The sequence below is a fragment of the Oncorhynchus mykiss genome, chromosome 6 (genome assembly GCF_013265735.2).
Source record: "Oncorhynchus mykiss isolate Arlee chromosome 6, USDA_OmykA_1.1, whole genome shotgun sequence".
NCBI lineage: Eukaryota > Metazoa > Chordata > Actinopteri > Salmoniformes > Salmonidae > Oncorhynchus > Oncorhynchus mykiss.
Window position 1 is genome coordinate 67,736,810 of NC_048570.1, and position 21,276 is coordinate 67,758,085.

At 42.5% G+C, this 21,276-nt stretch overlaps 1 protein-coding gene across 11 annotated transcripts; it reads left to right on the forward strand.

Moving 5' to 3' along the window:
- On the forward strand, positions 1-16,588 carry LOC110526406 (zinc finger protein 821). 11 transcript variants are annotated; one of them, XM_021607369.2, is made up of 6 exons: positions 1-131; positions 9,619-9,738; positions 9,847-9,970; positions 10,690-10,788; positions 11,669-11,835; positions 14,680-16,588. In XM_021607369.2, the coding sequence occupies exons 2-6, from the start codon at positions 9,701-9,703 to the stop codon at positions 15,605-15,607; spliced, it is 1,356 nt and encodes a 451-aa protein (XP_021463044.1). In that variant the 5' UTR covers positions 1-131; positions 9,619-9,700; the 3' UTR covers positions 15,608-16,588. The 11 variants fall into 11 exon arrangements, with proteins under 11 accessions (XP_021463044.1, XP_021463042.1, XP_036836664.1 ...); XM_021607367.2 differs by having other exon boundaries at positions 9,867-9,970; XM_036980769.1 differs by having other exon boundaries at positions 9,870-9,970.
- Positions 16,589-21,276: the final 4,688 nt, after the last annotated feature.

Genomic DNA, 21,276 nt, shown 5'->3' on the forward strand with positions numbered 1-21,276 from the left:
GTGGAATGAGAAAGGAACGAAGACCTTAAACAGGCGAGCGTGCAAATTATTTGCAGAATTCTCAATTGGCTAGCAAATCCACCAGCTTCGATACTGCTATGTGATATTTGATTGGGTAACATGGGATGCTGGTATGTATGTAAGCATTACGGTAATACGAACATGTTTATTTAACCACTGCAATAATGCTATAGCTTCTAGTAACTAGATAAAGAACCCCTTATAGCTAACTAACACATGCATGCCTTTCTAGCTACACTTGTGAGCCGTTTAGATATGTTAATGCACTCTTCGAGTATTGTTATTATATCACGCCACAATCTGATTATGTTGCTTGGCTGGTGTTCTACCTAGCTAGGTAGCTATTTGATGTATCGTATTTAGATGTGTCCGAAATGTGCGGATGAGTAATAATGTGTCTGTAAACGTCGTGCTGCGGTTCGCACACCTCACCTCGTGGCAGTCAGTGATGACGTCAACATGTAATGTTATGACATTTGTAATTTTGTGAGGTTTGTGGGCTCCATCTAGTGTACTTTACAGACAATGCCGCACTAAGTTCAATCAGGACATGCGCTGCATAGCTTCTTTATACTTTTTAAAAATATATTATACATTTCTTTCCGCCATCAGAAAATATACTGTATAGGAACAACTGGAGCGGTGTTTCAACCAGCGTCACCAGGTTTCGGGCCATGCACACTACTACATGGGTTATAAAGGTCCAGACCTCTTACCAGCTAGCCATTTCACATCGGTTACAGAGGCACTTATATTCCCCTTCTTCCGAAAGTATCCCATGCACAAACCAGAATGTGAACAGTGAAAAACGTCCATTAAAGGCCAGGAAAAACCATGGGTTTCCCACTGCTGGTACCAGTAGTATAGCTGCCCTAACCCAACACCTAGCAACCTCCTCAAAAGAGTCAGGACTACCACTCCGACTTCACTACACTGGTGTCAGAAATGGGATGGCCCCTGATTGTGCCTGTGCCCCAAGGGTGCAGGCACAGGGAACTAGAGAAATGCGAGCCGGACTCTAAGGAAGTGTGTAGTGACCTTAAGATTCGGATCTCTTAGTGTAACAGCTAATGTGTTTGACAGTCGCAAACACCCGGCTTCAAACCCTGCCAGTTGTGACTTCCCTCTGATTTCTCCAAAATAAGAGTGAACCGCTGGAGCAGGTTTTGAACCAGCAATGCTGTGGTTATGGGGTGAATCGAGTGCAGTACCACCTGTACCATAAAGGTACCTCTTGGTAGAGGCTGTAGTGCGCAACGTGCCACGTACAACAGGTAAGCTATGTGACTGTGATGTTGGAGAGCAGACTGAATTTTGCAACCATGTCATTGAATCAGTTGGTATAAATTGTTTTGTTACTTTTGGGGGGCTTTGTGAATATAGGCCTATTTCAAATTTACAATATTAAAATTGTCAGTGTGTTTTTAAAAATACCTACAGCCTAAAATCTTTAAAAAATATGCAATATTCAAATATTATAATACATGAAACGAGGAGAGAAAGAAGTAGGCTCAATGTATTATTGTGTGCATTGTTGACGGTAGTCCACTGCTCCTATGTCATCACAGGTTATCTACCCTCAAATGATTTGAACATCCCACAATGCATTGCTGTGCGCATGTTGTGAACATAGATATCAGCTGTGCCTGTGGGATGAAAATTAAGACCATATCAAGGTCAGAGATGCAGAAAATGAACCCAAGGATGAATTACCTGTGGTGGCATGTGAGGTGAAGACCTCAGATCCTCGCTCCGATGGTCATGCAAAGGAGGATTCTGGCCCAGTGGGAGTGAGATTTTTGGAGAAAGCGGATCCTGCCTTTTGGCTGAGCCATGTGTAGTCTCCGGCTGGGTAGAAAATAAGTTGGGTAATGTTAAATCGGTGAAGGTATTATCGGTGGGGGAAAACGGTCAATTGTGGGGGTGCCTGTGTTGTTGGGGATCAGAAGTGCCTGGTGCGAGAGATACAGGCTGAAGATGCCAGGGTCAGAGTAGAACAGAAGGTGTCACGCTGAGGCAGGGAAGAGAGTAGAGGATGATGGATCAAGGGTGAGTAGTAGGCTTAGGCCAATACAGACTGATTTGAATTTGTGCTTCAGTAAGGTTGGCTTCTTAGCATTTATTGCCATGGTTATCAATTTGTACCGCAGAAATGGAATGTAAATCACAGAAGGTAGAGGTTGTGGTGGCAGTACTTGGGTGTATACGGTTTTACTGCGGAAGAGATACAAGGTGTGGTGAACCAGAGTCCGGTCCTCCCAGGCCGTCGGACTGGTGTAGGATCAGTTAGGGTCAAAGTAGTGGAATGAGCTGGTGATAATTATATATATATATATATATATATATATATATATATATATATATATATATATATATATATATATATATATATATATATATATATATATATATATATATATATATATATATATTATTTTTTAATTAAATAGGTGTAGGGTTAGTTGGTGGTGCATCTTTTTTTTTTTTTTTTCCCCCCCTTATTTTGTGTTACAAAAATTGACATGATGACCACACACTACCGTACAATAGGTGGCAGCATGCACAAAATGTGCGAACTTCATTATACCGAAGAAGAAGCTGTGCCTGTGTATCGCTGCAGTGCATTGGCAAAGCGACAGCAACGCAGGATTGTAGCTGCTCGGGGCTGCTGAGCAAATACCATCTCAGGCCGGTTTGGATAGGACCCCATCGCATTTTCTATCATTTGGAAATTATATATAGCTCGACAGGAGAGTGTTTTAAATTTAAGTGGATCAGATTGTAACCAAGCCATTTGGGCTTATTTAAACATTTTATATAGGCTATTTGTTTTGTATTCATTTAAATGACCCATACTCTCACCAATGGTGTAAGCTGTGTTCATCTCTACATGGGTAAACAATTTTGATCGGGCATCTTGTTATTTATTTTAAATCATTTTTTAAGTGATATTGTTGTACTCTCGAAAGGGAGTCCCTTTACGGAATACAGCTGGATTGCATAGAGGAATCTTCAAATCTGTCTGGGCTAGGAGGAGATTCGATTTTTTTCCAACCGGGAGTGGGGGATAATATGTCCAGGCGAAAACAGAACAACCCCTTCAAAGTTAATTGTAGGTATCTCAGGTATTGTAAATGCCATTTTTACTTGTTGAAAAGTAGTGAGGAGTATCATTTCCATCCATCTAACTAGACGATTGTTTTCACCACCGTTGCAATTGTGTACTGTAAGACAATGTGTCAATCACCATCGTTGATACAAGCGCCTGATACAATGTTTTAGTTCAACCTATGTGGCGTGTAGACGTCAATATTTGTATAATTTTGATGATACATTGAATCAACGCGCGTGACACCGACGACTGTCTATCTTCGAACCCCCCAAAATTATCAGGAACCATTATTAGGCTACTAATACTATGATATTCATATTTGTATGGAGATGACAACCTCACAATTGCATGCGCAGGTCGTTTTCTCCGAGGGAAACTATTCAAATAGTTATTTCCATGTGTTTACCGGCGCTTCTGTTGGTGGTTTTTCATTAGATTATTTGTTTGGCATGCTGGTCCCTGTTTTCAACTCTTGTTTTGAGAGTACGATATAGCCTACCAATGTCAATGAAAATAAACAATGTTAGTCTTGAGATTAGGACAGATTTCACCCTTCTTGGTCTCAGAATCCATGTAAGATGTTGTCCCTCATAAAATGTCAGTTTAAACTAGGTACAACATGCTTTTGCATTGACTGTACTTTCTGTTTCTCTGGATAAGCTCTCACATTGACATCTTAGATTCAGATACAGAACCAGTACAGCCAGTGGAGAATAGCGATGTCGGTCATACCACTAGCATTGTCAATGCCTGGGGCCAAAATAAGAGACCATATCTTTTTTTTTTTATGGAAAGGTGCACTGCTTGGTTTCTGTAATCAGAGCACACTAAAACACGTTTCGTTAAACGTTTCTGTTCCATGAGTGCTGTTGTGTCTGTCATAGTCACCGGCTTAGGGGAGGATGTTTTTCAGTGTCACTGACTACGTTGGCTATCTGCAAGCAACATTCCTCCAATTCCAATGGGAGACTACTCCAGAGCAGGTATAGTCTAGGTACTACAGGTTTGGTAGCTGTGTAGTTGCCTGACAAACATTTCTACCGATGGTGATGATGTCCTTTTCCTATGCATGCTAAAAGGTCAAACTGAGTGCATGATGAATTGGCCTGCTGATCCTTCAGTGTAGGCTACTGGATGCCTGGGGACGCATAAGTCCATGTAGCCTTTAGGGTCCTTTTCTAAACATAGGCGAGGCTAGTTTGTTTAAATATGGTGTTGAAATACGTATTGCTCTAATGGCCTCAATAATCCCTATATGCTAACAACATCTGTCACGGGAAACAGTAACACAGTAAGGATGCGTGATCTGCTGATAGACGTATTGGTCCATAGATCTCTGTTGTTCAAACACAGTATAGTAAAACAACAACATACATTAACAATCTTAAGGCGTTTTTGGGGGGGCTTCTAAAGTGACGTCTCCCAGCTTCACGTACTACTTCTGGCTGATAGTTATGAAATAACAACCGTCTTTTTTTATTACCCTCAGAATGAATCAGACTTTCACACTTTCCTATGACCACATACAGTTGGTCCAAGACAAATTCACACACGCACACACACATACCACATAGTTTATAAAACGATAATAGGCCATTTTCTTAACCCACCATCTAATGAAAAATTATAATAATCCTTAAAAGTGGTGTGTGTGTGTCCTGAACTGATGTGAAATGTCCCTCGATGTAGCGCACAGACATTACCAGCATGGGAAAACTAGTCGGCTAGCCTGTCTGAGCCAATCATGGCTGGGGTAAAGGGAAAGCATAGCAGGGGAAACAGCAGCTGTTTTATAAGTCTCATTAGCCCTGAAAGGGTTAGTGACGATAAACAGGTCTGTTTTGATAGCATGCATTCCGGTTGTATCAAAAATAGTTTTCATTGTGGATCTATAAAGCCATACAGATGGGTCATTTTGTGTTGATTTGTCTGAGAGCAGAGTTGGGATCATTTCAGACACTTCACTGGGGAGGAGGGCTCCACAGAGAGGGAGAGATTCTGGAGAAAAGGGGTGATGGCGGTTACTTCCGTTTTGCCTTAATTAAATACCAGGCTGCCAATTAGGCGAAGTGAGAAATGATCTGGGAGTCTGGGATTATCTGATGTCTGTCACCATTCCCATGGTCCTGATGTCACCATTCCCATGGTCCTGAACACCACAGTGCCTGTACATGGATGGAAGGCAGGGCCCCAGCACTTCATTGAGATTAAGACAGTATTTTGTGTGTGGCGTCTATCTGTGTGTGTTGGAACCGAGGGTGGGTAAAAAAGAGGGGAGCTTGAATTCAACAGGAGCCCCATTGCTTAGTGTTTGAGTAGAGTTTTGGCATTCTCTCTTTTGTCTGTTTTGTTTTGTCCCCCCCTTCCTCCTCCTCTTTCCCTCTGTGTCTGTTGGCTGATGAGTTTGTCTTTGTCTGGATTCAGTCAGACACTGCGTCACCTCCTGCCTACAGACACGCAGACTCAGAGATAACATCAGAGTGGCAGAGACATGGGGAGGGAGGGCCGGTGGGAGAAGAGAGACAGATGTACAGACAGAGCCTAGCAGTGGGGGATGGGTAGCTCTCACATCAATCATTGGCTGTGTGCCGTGGAGCCAGTCTGTAGCAGTTCATAGTTCAACAATCAGACCCACTCTACCAGTGCTAATGAGTGCCTGGATCACTATGGGAAATGTGCCCAAACTATTTTCACATACTACACTCCGCTAAAAAGTTAATGCAGGAATGACAGCCCTGTGAATATTAGAGGGGAGTTTTTTTTTTTTTAAATGATAGATTTTATTCCTCAACCCTCTCGCACACAGACCATGCTCCTCAGTGGTGTGTTGCTCCAGGATTAGAACAGAGGCTGTAATTACCTCTGCCAGTCTCAGGTAACTGGATGAAAGATGTTCCTTCCATCACACTGAATGGAAAGACTGGACAGGAAGGGGAGGGTAATAACTGGAGGGCTATGGAACCTAAACGGTTGCAGTTTATATATATATATCTTTCCATTCGAGAGATTTTAAAATGATCAAAATAAAACCTCCCGTTAACGTATACTGATGACCGGAATGAGTGTACTGTCACTAACAACTGGAGAGGCCCTGTGCTCCCATTCCAACCCTGTCAAGCTTGGGTGTAGATCGGAGGGGAAATGGGATACTAATGCAATGAGCAGAGATGCTGTAAAATGCTGAGCGCCATGTGAGAGGTTTAAGCAGACACATATGGGCTCCTTGGTATGAGGCATTGGCCTCCCCCTCAGAGCTGCTGGTATGGATATAGAACAGTCAGAACTGCGTATGAGCAGGGAGGACAGAGGGTGAGCCAGGCTGTGCAGTGTGTGGGTGGTACTGAGAGAGGGAGATACAGTGCCTTGCAGGCTGCTAGTGGAAAGGAGTGCAGGCTGCTTCCCCCTGGGACTGCAGCATGCTTGGATAAGTGTGTGTGTTCGTTCTGCTTCTGTGAAATTGGGGATCTGGTTGTGTGTGAGTACATGTGTCAATGTGCACTTCTGCGATGTGTTGATGCAGCATTATATTGGCATGTCAGTGAATATGAAAGCATCCATGTCAACTGTATATAGGCTCGGGGAATGATTTTGTTTAAAGGTTTAGGCCTTTCATGAATTTTATGTTGTGTTTCTATAACCATCTTGGGGCTAGTGTATTATAGCAGCTATGATGGGTTTATGTGTGTAGCTACGACTCCTTTAATGCTGGATAGGCTTGGTATTCTAATCTGAAGCACTTTCTTCAATATGCTAAGTGTAGTAGATTGCTTGGATTTTATGGCTAGTCAGCACCTACACCAGGTAACTGAAGTGCAGGCTACACACCAGGCTCTCTGGTGTTTATGCCCTCCATGTTAAATATTACAGGTCTGTGCTCTAGAAATGTCTTCCCCCGACTTCATGATCACGCTCCGCCTTGCACTACTGACCTGTCAATCTTCTGTTCCAGGGCTGTCATTCCTATGCCTAGCACGTTTTACCTCCAAGGCTTTGTCTGCTGGCTGTATTTTCTTGCATTGTCTTGTAATATATCAACTGTCTTTTCGTACACACCTGACTCTCTCAAATTAATACAAATATATTTTTTCTATGTCATTGAGGATTGCCTCAATCAAGAATACGATGGGAAAGTGACCGCCCATTTTGCCTTGGTTCTTCGATCTTCCGGTTTTTGAATGGGCTTCAAGGTTATATAACCAAATTCCCAAATGCTGTCATTTAAGATATACAATTATATTCTTATTTGTGTATTCATTTACTTGTACCTGATGCCTTTTTAAGATGTTCAATTGCATCCTGTTTGCGTCTGTGTGTTGCGTTTCAAGAACGTAAAAAAAAACTAAAGTCGACATGTAGTGATCACACTTTCCCATCGTATCCTCTTATTTTCGAACGTTGCTATGGGCACAGCCAAACAACGGAAGTGATGGCTTCGACTTCCACTTTACTTCTCTACTGCAGCTCGCCGGTGGCAAATTAGCCAATGTCAATTATTTAAGGAGAGATTTTATAGTATACAGTATAAAAGTTAAGTAAACGAGTGCATAATTTTACATTGATTTCATCCACATTCTCCGTTAGCTAGACCTACTAGAATAGTTCTGTTGTGATAATAACGTTAGTTGTGTTGTCAGAGTTAAGGGCCAGGCACCAAGCCAATAACTATAAAGATAAACTATAGGCTACCTAACTATAACACGCTGGTGAGCATCCACACTAGAGGAAAGTTTTTATTGTTCTGAAGTCCTACACCTGTCAATCAACTGATCAACGCATCCTACTGCACGCTGTCTATTAATAAGGTGACCATGCGTTCTCTAACACACAGATACTGGTTCAGACCATTCAGTGCTTTCAGGGTGTGTTCATTGTCATAGTGACAACTGCAAATAATACATCAATGTAGGCCTAATGTAAAACAATATACTAACTCCTACTGTATTTAAATGTATCATTTCAGCAACAGACGCCATATTGCCTGCATATCTGTTACACCATTGCTCAAGTGGTTTGCAAGTGACTTCCATTTTTCTAATGGTTGTCAATTTCTTTGGGTCTTATTTTTCACTGTGCTCATCTCTCTGTCCCGTGCAACTATTTGCAATGCATCAGTGCAACAGTGTTCTCATAATAAGTGGTCAAAAGTAATCACACCAATGCACTTTCTCTCCTCAACAATCCGTAGGTACTGCAGGATTTTCTTCCAACTAGGCACCCCACCTGACCAACTGAGCTAATTGATCAGTTCAATGTTTGTCTAAATTCAACATACCTGATCCTCCAGGTCAATGAAATAAAAAACATGAAGTGCCTGCGGCACCCCAGGGACCGGTGTTGTCTACCCCTGCTATAGCCTGTTGTGAATGGGAACAGCTGGAAAGAGGCTGGTAATGTGTAGCTGATGTAATAAGCAAAATATTTACCAGTCAGAGTGCAAGAAAAAACGTTTTACTGTTCTCATTTGAGTGCACAGTTATTGTCCATTTGATGTAGGCTAATTTGAATAACACCTCAGACGTCCGATTTTGTAAAAAGATAACTGCATATGCCTACAGCCTAGGCCTGGTTATGCAACCATTTGGATCAGTTTGGGACTATTCTCAACAGTTAAGGGCCAGAAAGGTACATAAGCAGGCCACGTGTGTGTGTTCTGTCAGGATGTAGCCCAGTGTTAAGATAGGCCTACTATAGGAAAATATGGGCTTCTCCTTTCCAACTCCCTGCCCGTTCTTAATGCTGTAGCCTATTTTACATTCCGCAAGCATGTATCTCTCCTCTAATAGGCTATTAGTAGGCTAAAGAAAATAAGTCGAAATAAGTGTCCAACAAGCTTTTGTGGTCTGGCTTTTTCTGGGACTCCACAAGATTTAAGAGGAAGAGACCCCAGGTGTGTAATTGCGCAACAGACTGACAGGCATGGGATGTGGACTGTCTCCTAAATTAGAAACGTATGCATATTAACCCATAATTCATAAGCTCAATGTTAGGCTTTATACTGCAGTGAATAACCTAGGCTACCTAGGCTACAACAACACAATGTAATGAAGAATTTTGTTTTCAATTGAGTATAAAACTCTAGTCTAGGCTGTAGTATTTTCACTGTAGTTTGTCTTTTGAATAATGCTCAAAAGCCTAGCGTTTTTAAATGTTCATTTAGAAATGGCTGCATCTAGCTTGCCTGATTGGGCAACCATTTGGATCAGTTCTGGGGTTTTACTCAGCTGTTAGCCTACAAGGTCCAGGCACATTAGCAGGCCAGTAATATGGTGTATTTTTTTTCAGGATTTATCAGCAAAAAGAAACATGCTAATGCAGGGATTTCTAGTGGCTCGAATATGAATTATGATAAGGAAGTTGTATCCGTAGTTTCTGCATTTGGCTTCCGTGTTTTAAGTGTTTGAAAATCAGGTGGATATGCCTAGTTAAATTGGGCCACCCCTCCCTCTGATGGTCCTATCATCTCCCTGTGACTCCTCTGTTCACAGGGCCCTTCCACAGCACCGGCTTTGCAGGCCCCCTTCACACTATTAACATGGATGGCAGGGACGATTTCATTGAGGACAGCGAATGCCACAGCAACAATTCCCAACAGGACAGCATTTCAGGTAGGCATTTAGGGCATTTCCCTGACCCTAATGTGACATACTCTCTGTAGGGGGTGTTGTGAGAGAATATGACTAGGTCTGTGTTCTGTTGTCTGTCTATATTGATAGGGCTGTGTTTGCCTCCATAGAAGACAGTGATAGCGACCTGGACAACCACGACTCATCCTCCAACACCTCAGCTGACGACCACATGACCTCCACCAAGAGAACACACCACAGGGGAGTTAAAGAAGTGAGTGTCACTGTCAGGGTTAGGTGTCAGGTGTTCTCTCCTCCTAGTACTGTTATCATGTGTGTTCACTGAGTGTGGGCCTGCCTGGTTGCTGATTCACACATGCATTTCCTTCCTGATTTGATAGTGTTCTACAGATCTCAGGGTCATCTGGCCCTCTAGACATATGCGGAAAGGTTATTGCCCCACCCCGCACTGTCCATTTCCAGAATTATGCTATTCAATAATCCTACAAAAAAGATGCAGCACAAGAATACGTCTGAATACATTGCATTTGTAAATTGTAAACTGGCGATTACAGAATATCCTCACACCTTCAGACCCCAGAAACAGAAAGCATCTTGGGTTGTGTGGTGTGATTCACAACCATGGCAGAGTCATACAGTGTGTCATAGAGACAGTCAATTAGTCACTGGGGGCCTGAGGGTAATTCTCTCTCATTCACACACACACACACACACACACAACCTTATGACCTACCATTCAGGATTCCTGCTCCCAGGACCAGCCATGGAGGTACTGTAGAGAGGATGAGCATATCCACCCTTTTAGATGAACACATGAAATCCTCTTCTAATATACCACCATTACATAACTTACTGTATTATTACACAATCATTAGCATACATATTACTGATGAAACAGATCTGTATGGTAGCTCCACATTGCATCCACAGTATCTGAGTGTACAGTAGTACTGATGCCTTTGTATTTCTCAGGAGAGTGAGGAGGGGGCCGACCTGATGAGCAGCTGTGTGTGTCCTCTGTGCACCCTGGAGTTCAGCAGCCCCGAGCAGCTCATCACACACGTCTACCAGGTGAGGACAGTACAGTACCAGACAGCCCACCATGGCACCAAGTATTCAGACGGGGCCAAAGCCTCCTTAGGCTTCAGCGGTTGGATCAGGGGGATAATGGGCTAGGGGTAGATAATCACCATTGAACCTCCTTGGTAGCTACTGTCATCACTACACTAAAGAGGGAAGGATACTTATGATTCAGTCATGTGATCAGGTTATGTGTCAAACCTAAGGTTTGGATGTTTCAACTTGTTTTAAGTTATCAGTGTCTTCTAACTGAGCCAGAATTACACGTTTACCACCAAACCACTTTCTCACATGATGGTGTAGTGCTAACCTGTCACGCCCTGGTCTTAGTATTTTGTGTTTTCTTTATTAATTTGGTCAGGCCAGGGTGTGACATGGGTTTATTATGTGGTGTGTTTTTGTAGGTATTGGGATTGTGGCTTAGTGGGGTTTTCTAGTATAGTCTATGGCTGTCTGGAGTGGTTCTCAATCAGAGGCAGGTGTTTATCGTTGTCTCTGATTGAGAACCATATTTAGGCAGCCATATTCTTTGAGTGTTTCGTGGGTGATTGTTCCTTTCTCTGTGTTTGTTTTGCACCAGTATAGGCTGTTAGGGTTTCGTGTTACGTTTCTTGTATTTGTATCTGTTCGTGTTTTATTCGCTTATTAAACATGAATCTAAATTACCACGCTGCATTTTGGTCGACGGAAGAAAACCCTAACATAACCACATACGTTTATGCCACAATTGTAGATATGTGTATTTTTAGATATGCACTGTTGTGGTTTGTCCTCACTTTTAGGTTGCTTATAAAATACACTGACAAACAAAGAGAACCATTGTGCTTTACCTAATTAAATGACTATAACTCTGTCTGTCTGTCTGGAGCAGCACACATCGTTGATGGGCAGCAGTAAGAACTACGTGTGCCCAGTCTGTGGGCGCACGCTCAGCTCGCCAGGCTCCCTGGGGCGCCACCTTCTCATCCACTCTGAGGACCGCCTCTCCAACTGTGCTGTGTGTGGGACACGCTTCACCAACACCAACAACTTCAACAGGTCTGTGCCTCCTCCACCACTGTAACTGACAATTAACCTGGAAGTCTGTCGTTGTTTTTTTATTGTTTACGTGTTTGCTATGCAGGGGAAATTATAAGACAAGCGGAACTATGTGGCTAAGAACTGTTGTAATTGGGATTATTATCGTAGCAACAGACCTTTTGGAGTGAAGGCAATCCCCAAGTTTTCATGTCTTCGGGTATAGTTCGTAAAGGCTGAATTGTGTATGTTAGGATGGTAACGTTATAATAATTAAGGATGAAGCGTGAAATTATAACAGGAATAATACGTGGGAAGTTTTTGATTTCCTCCCTTCTGTAATAAGCAGACAATGAGGTATTTTTTTCCTTTATTCATGTGTTTAATCTGACACTGTTATAGCTCCGGCTAAACTGTTTATGTACAGTCGTGGACAAAAGTTTTGAGAATGACACAAATATGAATTTTCACAAAGTCTGCTGCCTCAGTTTATATGATGGCAATTTGCATATACTTCAGAATGTTATGAAGAGTGATCAGATGAATTGCAATTAATTGCAAAGTCCCTCTTTGCCATGCAAATGAACTGAATCCCAAAAAAACATTTCCACTGCATTTCAGCCCTGCCACAATAGGACCAGCTGACATCATGTCAGTGATTCTCTCGTTAACACAGGTGTGAGTGTTGACGAGGCTGGAGATCACTCTGTCATGCTGATTGAGTTTGAATAACAGACTGGAAGCTTCAAAAGGAGGGTGGGTGCTTGGAATCATTGTTCTTCCTCTGTCAGTCATGGTTACCTGCAGGGAAACATGTGCTGTCATCATTGCTTTGCACAAAAAGGGCTTCACAGGCAAGGATATTGCTGCCAGTAAGATTGCACCTAAATCAACCATTTATCAGACCATCAAGAACTTCGGTTCAATTGTTGTGAAGAAGGCTTCAGGGCGCCCAAGAAAGTCCAGTAAGCGCTAAAGTTGATTCAACTGCGGGATCGGGGCAACACCAGTACAGAGCTTGCTCAGGAATGGCAGCAGGCAGGTGTGAGTGCATCTGCACGCGCATCTACACGCACAGTGAGGCGAAGACTTTCGGAGGATGGTCTAATGTCAAAAAGGGCAGCAAAGAAGCCACTTCTCTCCAGGAAAGACATCAGGGACAGACTGATATTCTGCAAAAGGTACAGGGATTGGACTGCTGAGGACTGGGGTAAAGTAATTTTCTCTGATGAACCTCCTTTCCAATTGTTTGGGGCATTGTTAAGGGATTTTTTATCAATAATGACTAATTATGTATACATTTCAATCAGGACTGACTAATCAGAAAACTATTATGTTACTGTATAGATGTATGAATTTTATTTTAACCTTAGTACTGAATATAATGTGTGTAAATATAATCAAGAATTAGAACAATGACTGTCTGTTCCTTGGTAGAAATGAATGAACTTATAGCCAGACTGGATAGAATGCTTATCTACACAGGCAGACCTTGGCTTGGGTCGTAAATTATCTTAGTAGGGAGAGACGATGTGGGAAGGCTTGAGAACTATACAGCCATTGTACTGCTGGTTGATTTGACGGGGTAGTACGTAAACTAATGACGTCATTTTCAGTTTATAATCTGTGGTAAACTGTATCATGTTCAGTACTCTCGAGAATAAACGCAGCTGGTTGATTTGAGACTGGTCTCTGTCCATTTTATGCAAATAAGAGTCTTACAAATTCTTAGGAATTGACAGTGTTTAATTTTAATCGGGTATTAAAACAGAGGAATATAATTCCTGTAACAGGCATCCGGAAAAAAGCTTGTCCGGAGAAGACAAGGTGAGCGCTACCATCAGTCCTGTGTCATGCCAACAGTAAAGCATCCTTAGATGCTTCTCAGCCAAGGGAGTGGGCTCACTCACAATTTGGCCTAAGAACACAGCCATGAATAAAGAATGGAACCAACACATCCTCCGAGAGCAACTTCTCCCAACCATCCAGGAACAGTTTGGTGAAGAACAATGCCTTTTCCAGCATGATGGAGCACCTTGCCATAAGGCAAAAGTGATAACTAAGTGGCTCAGAGAACAAAACATCAATATTTTGGGTCCATGGCCAGGAAACTCCCCAGACCTTAATCCCATTGAGAACTTGTGGTTAATCCTCAAGAGGTGGGTGGAGAAACAAAAACCCACAAATTCTGACAAACTCCAAGCATTGATTATGCAAGAATGGGCTGCCATCAGTCAGGATGTGGCCCAGAAGTTAATTGAAAGCATGCCAGGGCGGATTGCAGAGGTCTGGAAAAAGGGCCAACACTGCAAATATTGACTCTTTGCATCAACTTCATGTAATTGTAAATAAAAGCATTTGACACTTATGAAATGCTTGTAATTATACTTCAGTATTCCAAAGTAACACCTGACAAAAATATCTAAAGACACTGAAGCAGCAAACTTTGTGGAAATTAATATTTGTGTCATTCTCAACTTTTGGCCACGACTGTATGTAAGCACTTCAGAGTTAAATCAAGGTAATCACTCATAAGTCAAAGTCAAACATAAGGCAAGAAAGTTGTAAGAGTGTGCTTAACTGTATTTTCATTTACTTTAGTTCTCACAGAAGGTGATAATTCTGACTAAAACTACAGATTAAAGCCGCCAGTTAAGATCAAGGAAAGGTTGTGCTCGTGGTTACTGGAGTGAGCTACAACCACTACTACCTCATTTCAGTCCTATACCCTAGTATAGTGCTTCAGCCTTTCACACACACAATGACATGGGTTATCTACAGAGTTTAGCGAGTTAGGCTGTCTGTCTGCGCTAGCCTGTAACAGCTGTGTCCTGTAACTACTCACATCTCTGCCCCCCTACACAGGGAGAAGCTCAGAGAGGTCCTGAACACAGGCAGCAGTATGGAATGCAGCAGCGGAGATGAGAACTGTTCCATGTCCCGGTCTCTCTCCAGCAGCCCCATGGGCAACCCCGGTCATGGCCTGGGACACGGCCACGGGCCCAGCCACAACCAAGGAAACAACCCTGGCCGTGGCACAGGCCACATCCCGGGACACAGCCACGGCCCGGGATACAACCCCGGCCACAACCAAGGACATGGACATGGCCCAGGACACAACCATGGCCAAGGTCTCGGACACCTCCCAGGCCACCCACTCCCTTCACTGCACCACAGCCTCCTCTCTTCACCCCCCTCTTTCCCTGACGCCCTCAGCCCCTCACCCGGCCTACCCATGCTGCCAGACATCCTGAGCCCCATGCCTGTGCACCCGGCCGGAGTGCTGCTGGTGTGCAACAGCTGTGTGGCTTACCAGCAGCTGGTGGACGCCCAGTCTCCCATGAGGAAGTGGGCCATGCGCAGAAAGAACGAGCCGGTGGAGGCACGCATGCACCGTCTAGAGCGCGAGCGCTCCGCCAAGAAGACCAAGCGGGAGCACGAGTCACCCGAGGAGCGGGAACTGCGGAGGCTGCGGGACCGCGAAGCCAAGCGGATGCAGAGGCTGCAGGAGACAGAGGAGCAACGGACACGGAGGCTTCTGCGTGACAGGGAGGCCATGCGGATGAAGAGGGCCAACGAGACGCCAGATAAGAGGCAGGCCAGGCTGATCCGGGAGAGAGAGGCCAAGAGACTGAAACGGCGGCTAGAGAAGATTGACCCCTCCCTGAGAGGTCAGATAGAGCATGACCCAGCTGCTATGGCTGCCCTGACGGCAGACATGAGCCTGTTCCAGTTCCCCTGCCCCATGCCTGTCCCCTCTCTGGACAACAGCCTCTTCATGAAGCTGCCCTAGCAGGACCAGGTCACTGGGGGCAGCACACTGGGCCACTAACAGTTATAATGGCCTCTCCACTACGCCTGTGGGTTGCCATGGCCACAGATGGAACCATTCCATGCTGGTTGAAATTCCAGCAGCTTCTGTGTCCAACGACTTGATACCCGAACTCCTGTGTCAGCAAATAACATTAATTTATTACAGACTAGCAGGAAATAAGAGCAGGTTCAAGAATGTTTCACTTAATGGTAGGTATTGATAAAGCATGTTGTAAAGAGATTTTATCTGTTCTGTTTTGGGGGCAAGCAGACTTTGACATACCAGCCCATTGTGACAGGAGGAGTTACACCCTTCCATCTTTTGTACATGGACCTTCAGGGGTGGGAATGAGTCACGTAGCCCATAGCTCTCTCCCTCGCCTCTTGTCCCTTCTGCTAGCAAAGTCACTGGAGTTTACTGGTAGCTACACCTCTCTCACGCTGCCAACGTGGGTCTCTGCTCTGGCTAGCTCATATCTACCCAATCAACTACCTCAGTAAGGGGCTGAGGCCGAGCCCTCTGTGGCCTACGTTCTGACTCCAAGCTTCTTTACACGTTACACTACAGAAGAGAATGCAGGTTTTTTCCTTAGTTTGAGGGTGTGTTTATCTTTAGGACGTATTCACAGCTCACCAGGAGAATATTCAACAGGACAGAACATTCAGTAAGACATAGTCAGAAATGTACTGTATAAAACGGGAACGATAGAAAACGGGCCTGTTCTATACATCACATTTCTATCCGCTATGCTCTAAATATGCTGTACTATTTAATGATCCCTGTTTTGAGCAACATTATCCTCCATTCCAGCATATTCTCTTCAACTCAAAATATACTGCCACTACTGTAGGTCTCTTTGCCTTTTATTAGTCACATTGACCTTCCTTACTCTGTTTTTCCCTCGTACCTTCAACACTTAACCTTTGCCAAGTAGTTGGTAATAATTTCCTTTTTACATTACATCTTCTGTTGCATTGGCATTTTTTGGCCCATCAAACCACAATCTTTGCTGCTGTTACTGTTCTGTATATGTTAGTTACCTCTCGGACATTTAGGACTAAACATGTGAACTGAGAGTGCTAATTTACTTGCATTTTTCTAAATGCCCCAAATTGTCATATTTCCTTCCTCACTTAGCCAACGTATTGAAATATGCTCATACAGTTGAAGTCGGAAGTTTACATACACTTAGGTTGGAGTCATTAAAACTCGTTTTTCAACCAGTCCACAAATGACTTGTTAACAAACTATAGGTTTGGCAAGTCGGTTAGGACATCTACTTTGTGCATGACACAAGTCATTTTTCCAACAATTGTTTACAGATTATTTCCCTTTTAATTCACTGGATCACAATTCCAGAAATTTACATACACTAACTTGACTGTGCCTGGAAAATTCCAGAAAATTATGTCATGGTTTTAGATGCTTCTGATAGACTAATTTACATAATTTGAGACAATTGGAGGTGTACCTGTGGATGTATTTCAAGGCCTACCTTCAAACTCCGTGCCTCTTTGCTTGACATCATGGGGAGATCAGCCAAGACTTCAGAAAAAAATTTCACAAGTCTGGTTCATCCTTGAACGCATGAAGGTACCACGTTCATCTGTACAAACAATAGTACACAAGTATAAACACCATGGGACCACGCAGCTGTCATACCGCTGAGGAAGGAGACGCTTTCTGTCTCCTAGAGATGAACGTACTTTGGTGCGAAAAGTGCAAATCAATTTCAGAACAACAGCAAAGGACCTTGTGAAGATGCTGGAGGAAACAGGTAGTATCTATATCCACAGTTTAACAAGTCCTATATCGACATAACCTGAAAGGCCGCTCAGCAAGGAAGAAGCCACTGCTCCAAAACCGCCATAAAAAAGCCAGACTACGGTTTGCAACTGCACATGGGGACAAAGATTGTACTTTTTGGAGAAATGTCCTCTGGTCTGATGAAACAAAAATAGAAATGTTTGGCCATAGTGACCATCTTTATGTTTGGAGGAAAAAGGGGGATGCTTGCAAGCTGAAGAACACCATCCCAACCGTGAAGCACGGCGGTGGCAGCATCATGTTGTGGGGGTGCTTTGCTGCAGGAGGGATTGATGCACTTCACAAAATAGATGGCATCATGAGGAAGGAAAATGTTGCTTCAATATATCCACATCTCAAGACATCAGTCAGGAAGTTAAAGCTTGGTGGCAAATGGGTCTTCCAAATGGACAATGACCCCAAGCATACTAACAAAGTTGTGGCAAAATGGCTTAAGGACAACAAAGTCAATGTATTGGAGTGGCCATCACAAAGCCCTGACCTCAATCCTATAGAATATTTGTGGGCAGAACTGAAAAGGCGTGTGCGAGCAAGGAGGCCTACAAACCTGACTCAGTTACACCAGCTCTGTCAGGAGGAATGGGCCAAAATTCACCCAACTTATTTGGGGAAGCTTGTGGAAGGCTACCCGAAACGTTTGACCCAAGTTAAACAATTTAAAGGCAATGCTACCAAATACTGAGTGCATGTAAACGTCTAACCCACTGGGAATGTGATGAAATAAATAAAAGCTGAAATAAATCATTCCCTCTATTATTCTGACATTTCACATTCAAATAAAATTGATCTTAACTGGCTTAAGACAGGGATTTTTTACTAGGATTAAATGTCAGGAATTGTGAAGCACTGAGTTTAAATGTTTTTGGATAAGGTGTATGTAAACTTCCGACTTCAACTGCTTGTGTCAGGGTATATCAGCTATATTTTGAATAACTAATCTTTGCATTTTTCCAGTGATCTCACTTTGCAGAGTTCCACTCTCCAATGAGCATGTTCTAGACTCATTATTAAACCTGTTGACCCTCGCCCAGTTGGGAGAGATCTCTGGTCTTATCTGTTTCATTGACCTCATTCCAATTGATATTTATGCAACATGTGAATATATATTTTGTAAAGAAAGTTGGGGATATTTTTTTGGTTTGTTATATAATAGATGAAAGTACACATTTTGCCATGTTTGGTTCTATACTGTATGTATTTTTTTCCCTTCTCTTTGGTCATATGTTCTCAATTACTTGCCACAAAGGTTACCTCCGATACACAATGTTTCACAACTGAGCTCTGCAGACACATATTGACAATGTTACAGTACATGATTCGTTTTCTGGAGTAGTCCTTAAGATAGGAACTAAGCCGGTTCTCAGTTTGAGCCACTACCAGGCTAAAGCCCAGAACAGAATAGCATCCCGCTCAACAGGGGAAAAAGCTATTATATTCTAATTGTCCTTAAGTCTAGGAGTGGTTCAAACCTCTATGCAACAATGCTGTTTATTCCAAGGGAAATTTGACTCTTAAAACTATGCAGATTGCAGTAAAAAACAAATGGACTCAAATGTATGGAATTGTGCAACTCAGGCGATGCAACTCAGCGAGACCTCTTTGGCCATAGATTCAGCGCCCTGGTCCATGAACTTCTTTTCAGCAGGGTCATATCACTATCCTAATTTAAGATACACAGAGAGCAGAGCCATGCTGCAGACAGTGTTGTCACACACGGTCATTATCTTTGCTATAAAATCTGTAACAACATTTCTGCCAAGTACTGAACAATAATGAATACTGGGTATTCTGACTGATTTGAACTGGCAGCTGATATTAGTGTCATCATCCTTACACAGTGGAATAATGCAATGGAAAATGTGGAGTACGCTCTTCTTTGACATTAAAATACTACAAAAGGAAATTGTAGACAGTTTCCCAGGTTCTGTTTGTGCTTTTGAACAGCACTGTCTAAAGCTCTGCCTAGCGTGACAGTCTGGATTAGGTTAACACTGCATGTCGTGAAACTGCATATGTTCTAGAATGGTTCAATATGAACTTGTATTCTACTGTTATTCTATGCCTGCCTGTTTTTGTTCAATTTAATCAAAAGATGTTCTTTGAACTTTGGCCTTTTTACTAGTCTATCAGGATATTCTCTTGATGTCCATGTTTACAAAGGAAATCATTTTAAGAAGGCCAAAATCAATGAGGGTAAACAAAAGTGAAAAACAGAAACACTTTACGCTCGTTCTGTTGTCACTGCTCAGAACGGTACTTTTACGGCAGCCATTCTGCTACTGGATTAACAGATGTACAGATCATGTTAAAAGCAGGAATAGAATGAAATAAATAAACATTGACTTTGACACCCGCGCTGTGTAGTAATCGTTCTCTTCTCTTTCAGTTCATCCTATGCACCAGTCAGCAAATAAAGCATGCCACTCATGGACTGGCTCTCTCCAGACCACAATGGCCTCTCTATTCATGGCAGACACAGACAGTATCATAAACCTCTATAACACCTACACAGAGTAGTGCTATCCAATGCGAACTCTGGGATGTGAACAGAGAAGGAACATGGAATGATAGGAATGAAAATACTGTACTGTAGTTAAACAACTCTATAGTTCATTCAGACTCAAATTTGAACTCTGGTAATAAAATCATTCATAACCCAAAGCTGCAGATGAGATGGTTCATGACCCTGGAACTAGCTCCAGAACCCACATATCACCTCTCCATGTGGACCAGTCAAAGAAGAGACCAAATAAAACACAACTCTGAAAATAGGGTAATAGTAAGTGTGTATATATATATATATATATATATATATTATTATTGTGTTTACTTAACAAACATGATAAATGCAATGTCTCCAAGAAGTTAGCTGTAACAATAAAAATACAATATCTTTGTGTCCTTAAGTACATAGAATTAAAACAGCAAAACAAAAACAAAACAGCATTAAGTAGTTCACAGCGGTACAAATATACAGTACAAATCTATTTTATTCAAAAAGGGTACAAATAAAAAAAACGCAACAAAATATAGTTATTAATGCTTTGTAAAGTTCAGGTAGGTGTAGGGTACTGTACTCTAAGGGAGCACTTTGGGTGGACAACTAAGGCTTTTGATAAGAATCAATACATATTGGTACGGCCATACGATATTAAAACTCACTATACAAAAGTTTATACAACCTGGATTATATTTGAGGATTGAATATTACATATACATCATTGCATATATTTTGCAGATTTTATACTTTAAAAAAAGGATGCTGTTTCTTTTAAAACTGGTCAAATGTCACGTAAAAAGCAATAACTTTAGTGCCAAAATACAAATGTCAAATCTGAAAATACACAACTCCATTAAAACTTTTAACCATTCTCATCTTCCTGATTTAATTCTGCATCTCTAGTGCCTGGCAACAACACCATCCCGTCCAGTCTATTTACCTCAGTCATACAAGATCAGACCAACAGGGCTACTTTATACAGGGGTCATAAAGCCTTTTTCCAGAATCACAAAACAAAAACGGACCGTACAGTTAATTATAAAGGAACGCTGTCCCTGGTTTGAAAAGCCTCACATGTAGATCAGACAGGACCAGAACTACAATACATCGACCACAACCTCACCTTCAGGGACCCACTCCCAACGTCCACTCACATTAACAACAGAGGGTGGTGTGTGTGTGTGTGTGTAAAAAACAGCGAGTCAGTTACTGGTCCAGCTTTCAAGCAATGCTAAGGACTCACCCTAACATGATCCCTCACTGTAACCTCTCCCTATCCAGAGATACAGCCCATCTCCAAATGCCTTTCTGCTTATGAATA

Bases quoted from the DNA above. Each gene is read 5' to 3' on its own strand.
- LOC110526406 (XM_021607362.2), top strand. From the start codon at position 3,094: ATGTCCAGGCGAAAACAGAACAACCCCTTCAAAGTTAATT. The intron at 9,739-9,866 runs GTAGGCATTTAG...TTGCCTCCATAG, and splicing joins CCAACAGGACAGCATTTCAG to AAGACAGTGATAGCGACCTG. The intron at 11,836-14,679 runs GTCTGTGCCTCC...CCCCCTACACAG, and splicing joins AACACCAACAACTTCAACAG to GGAGAAGCTCAGAGAGGTCC.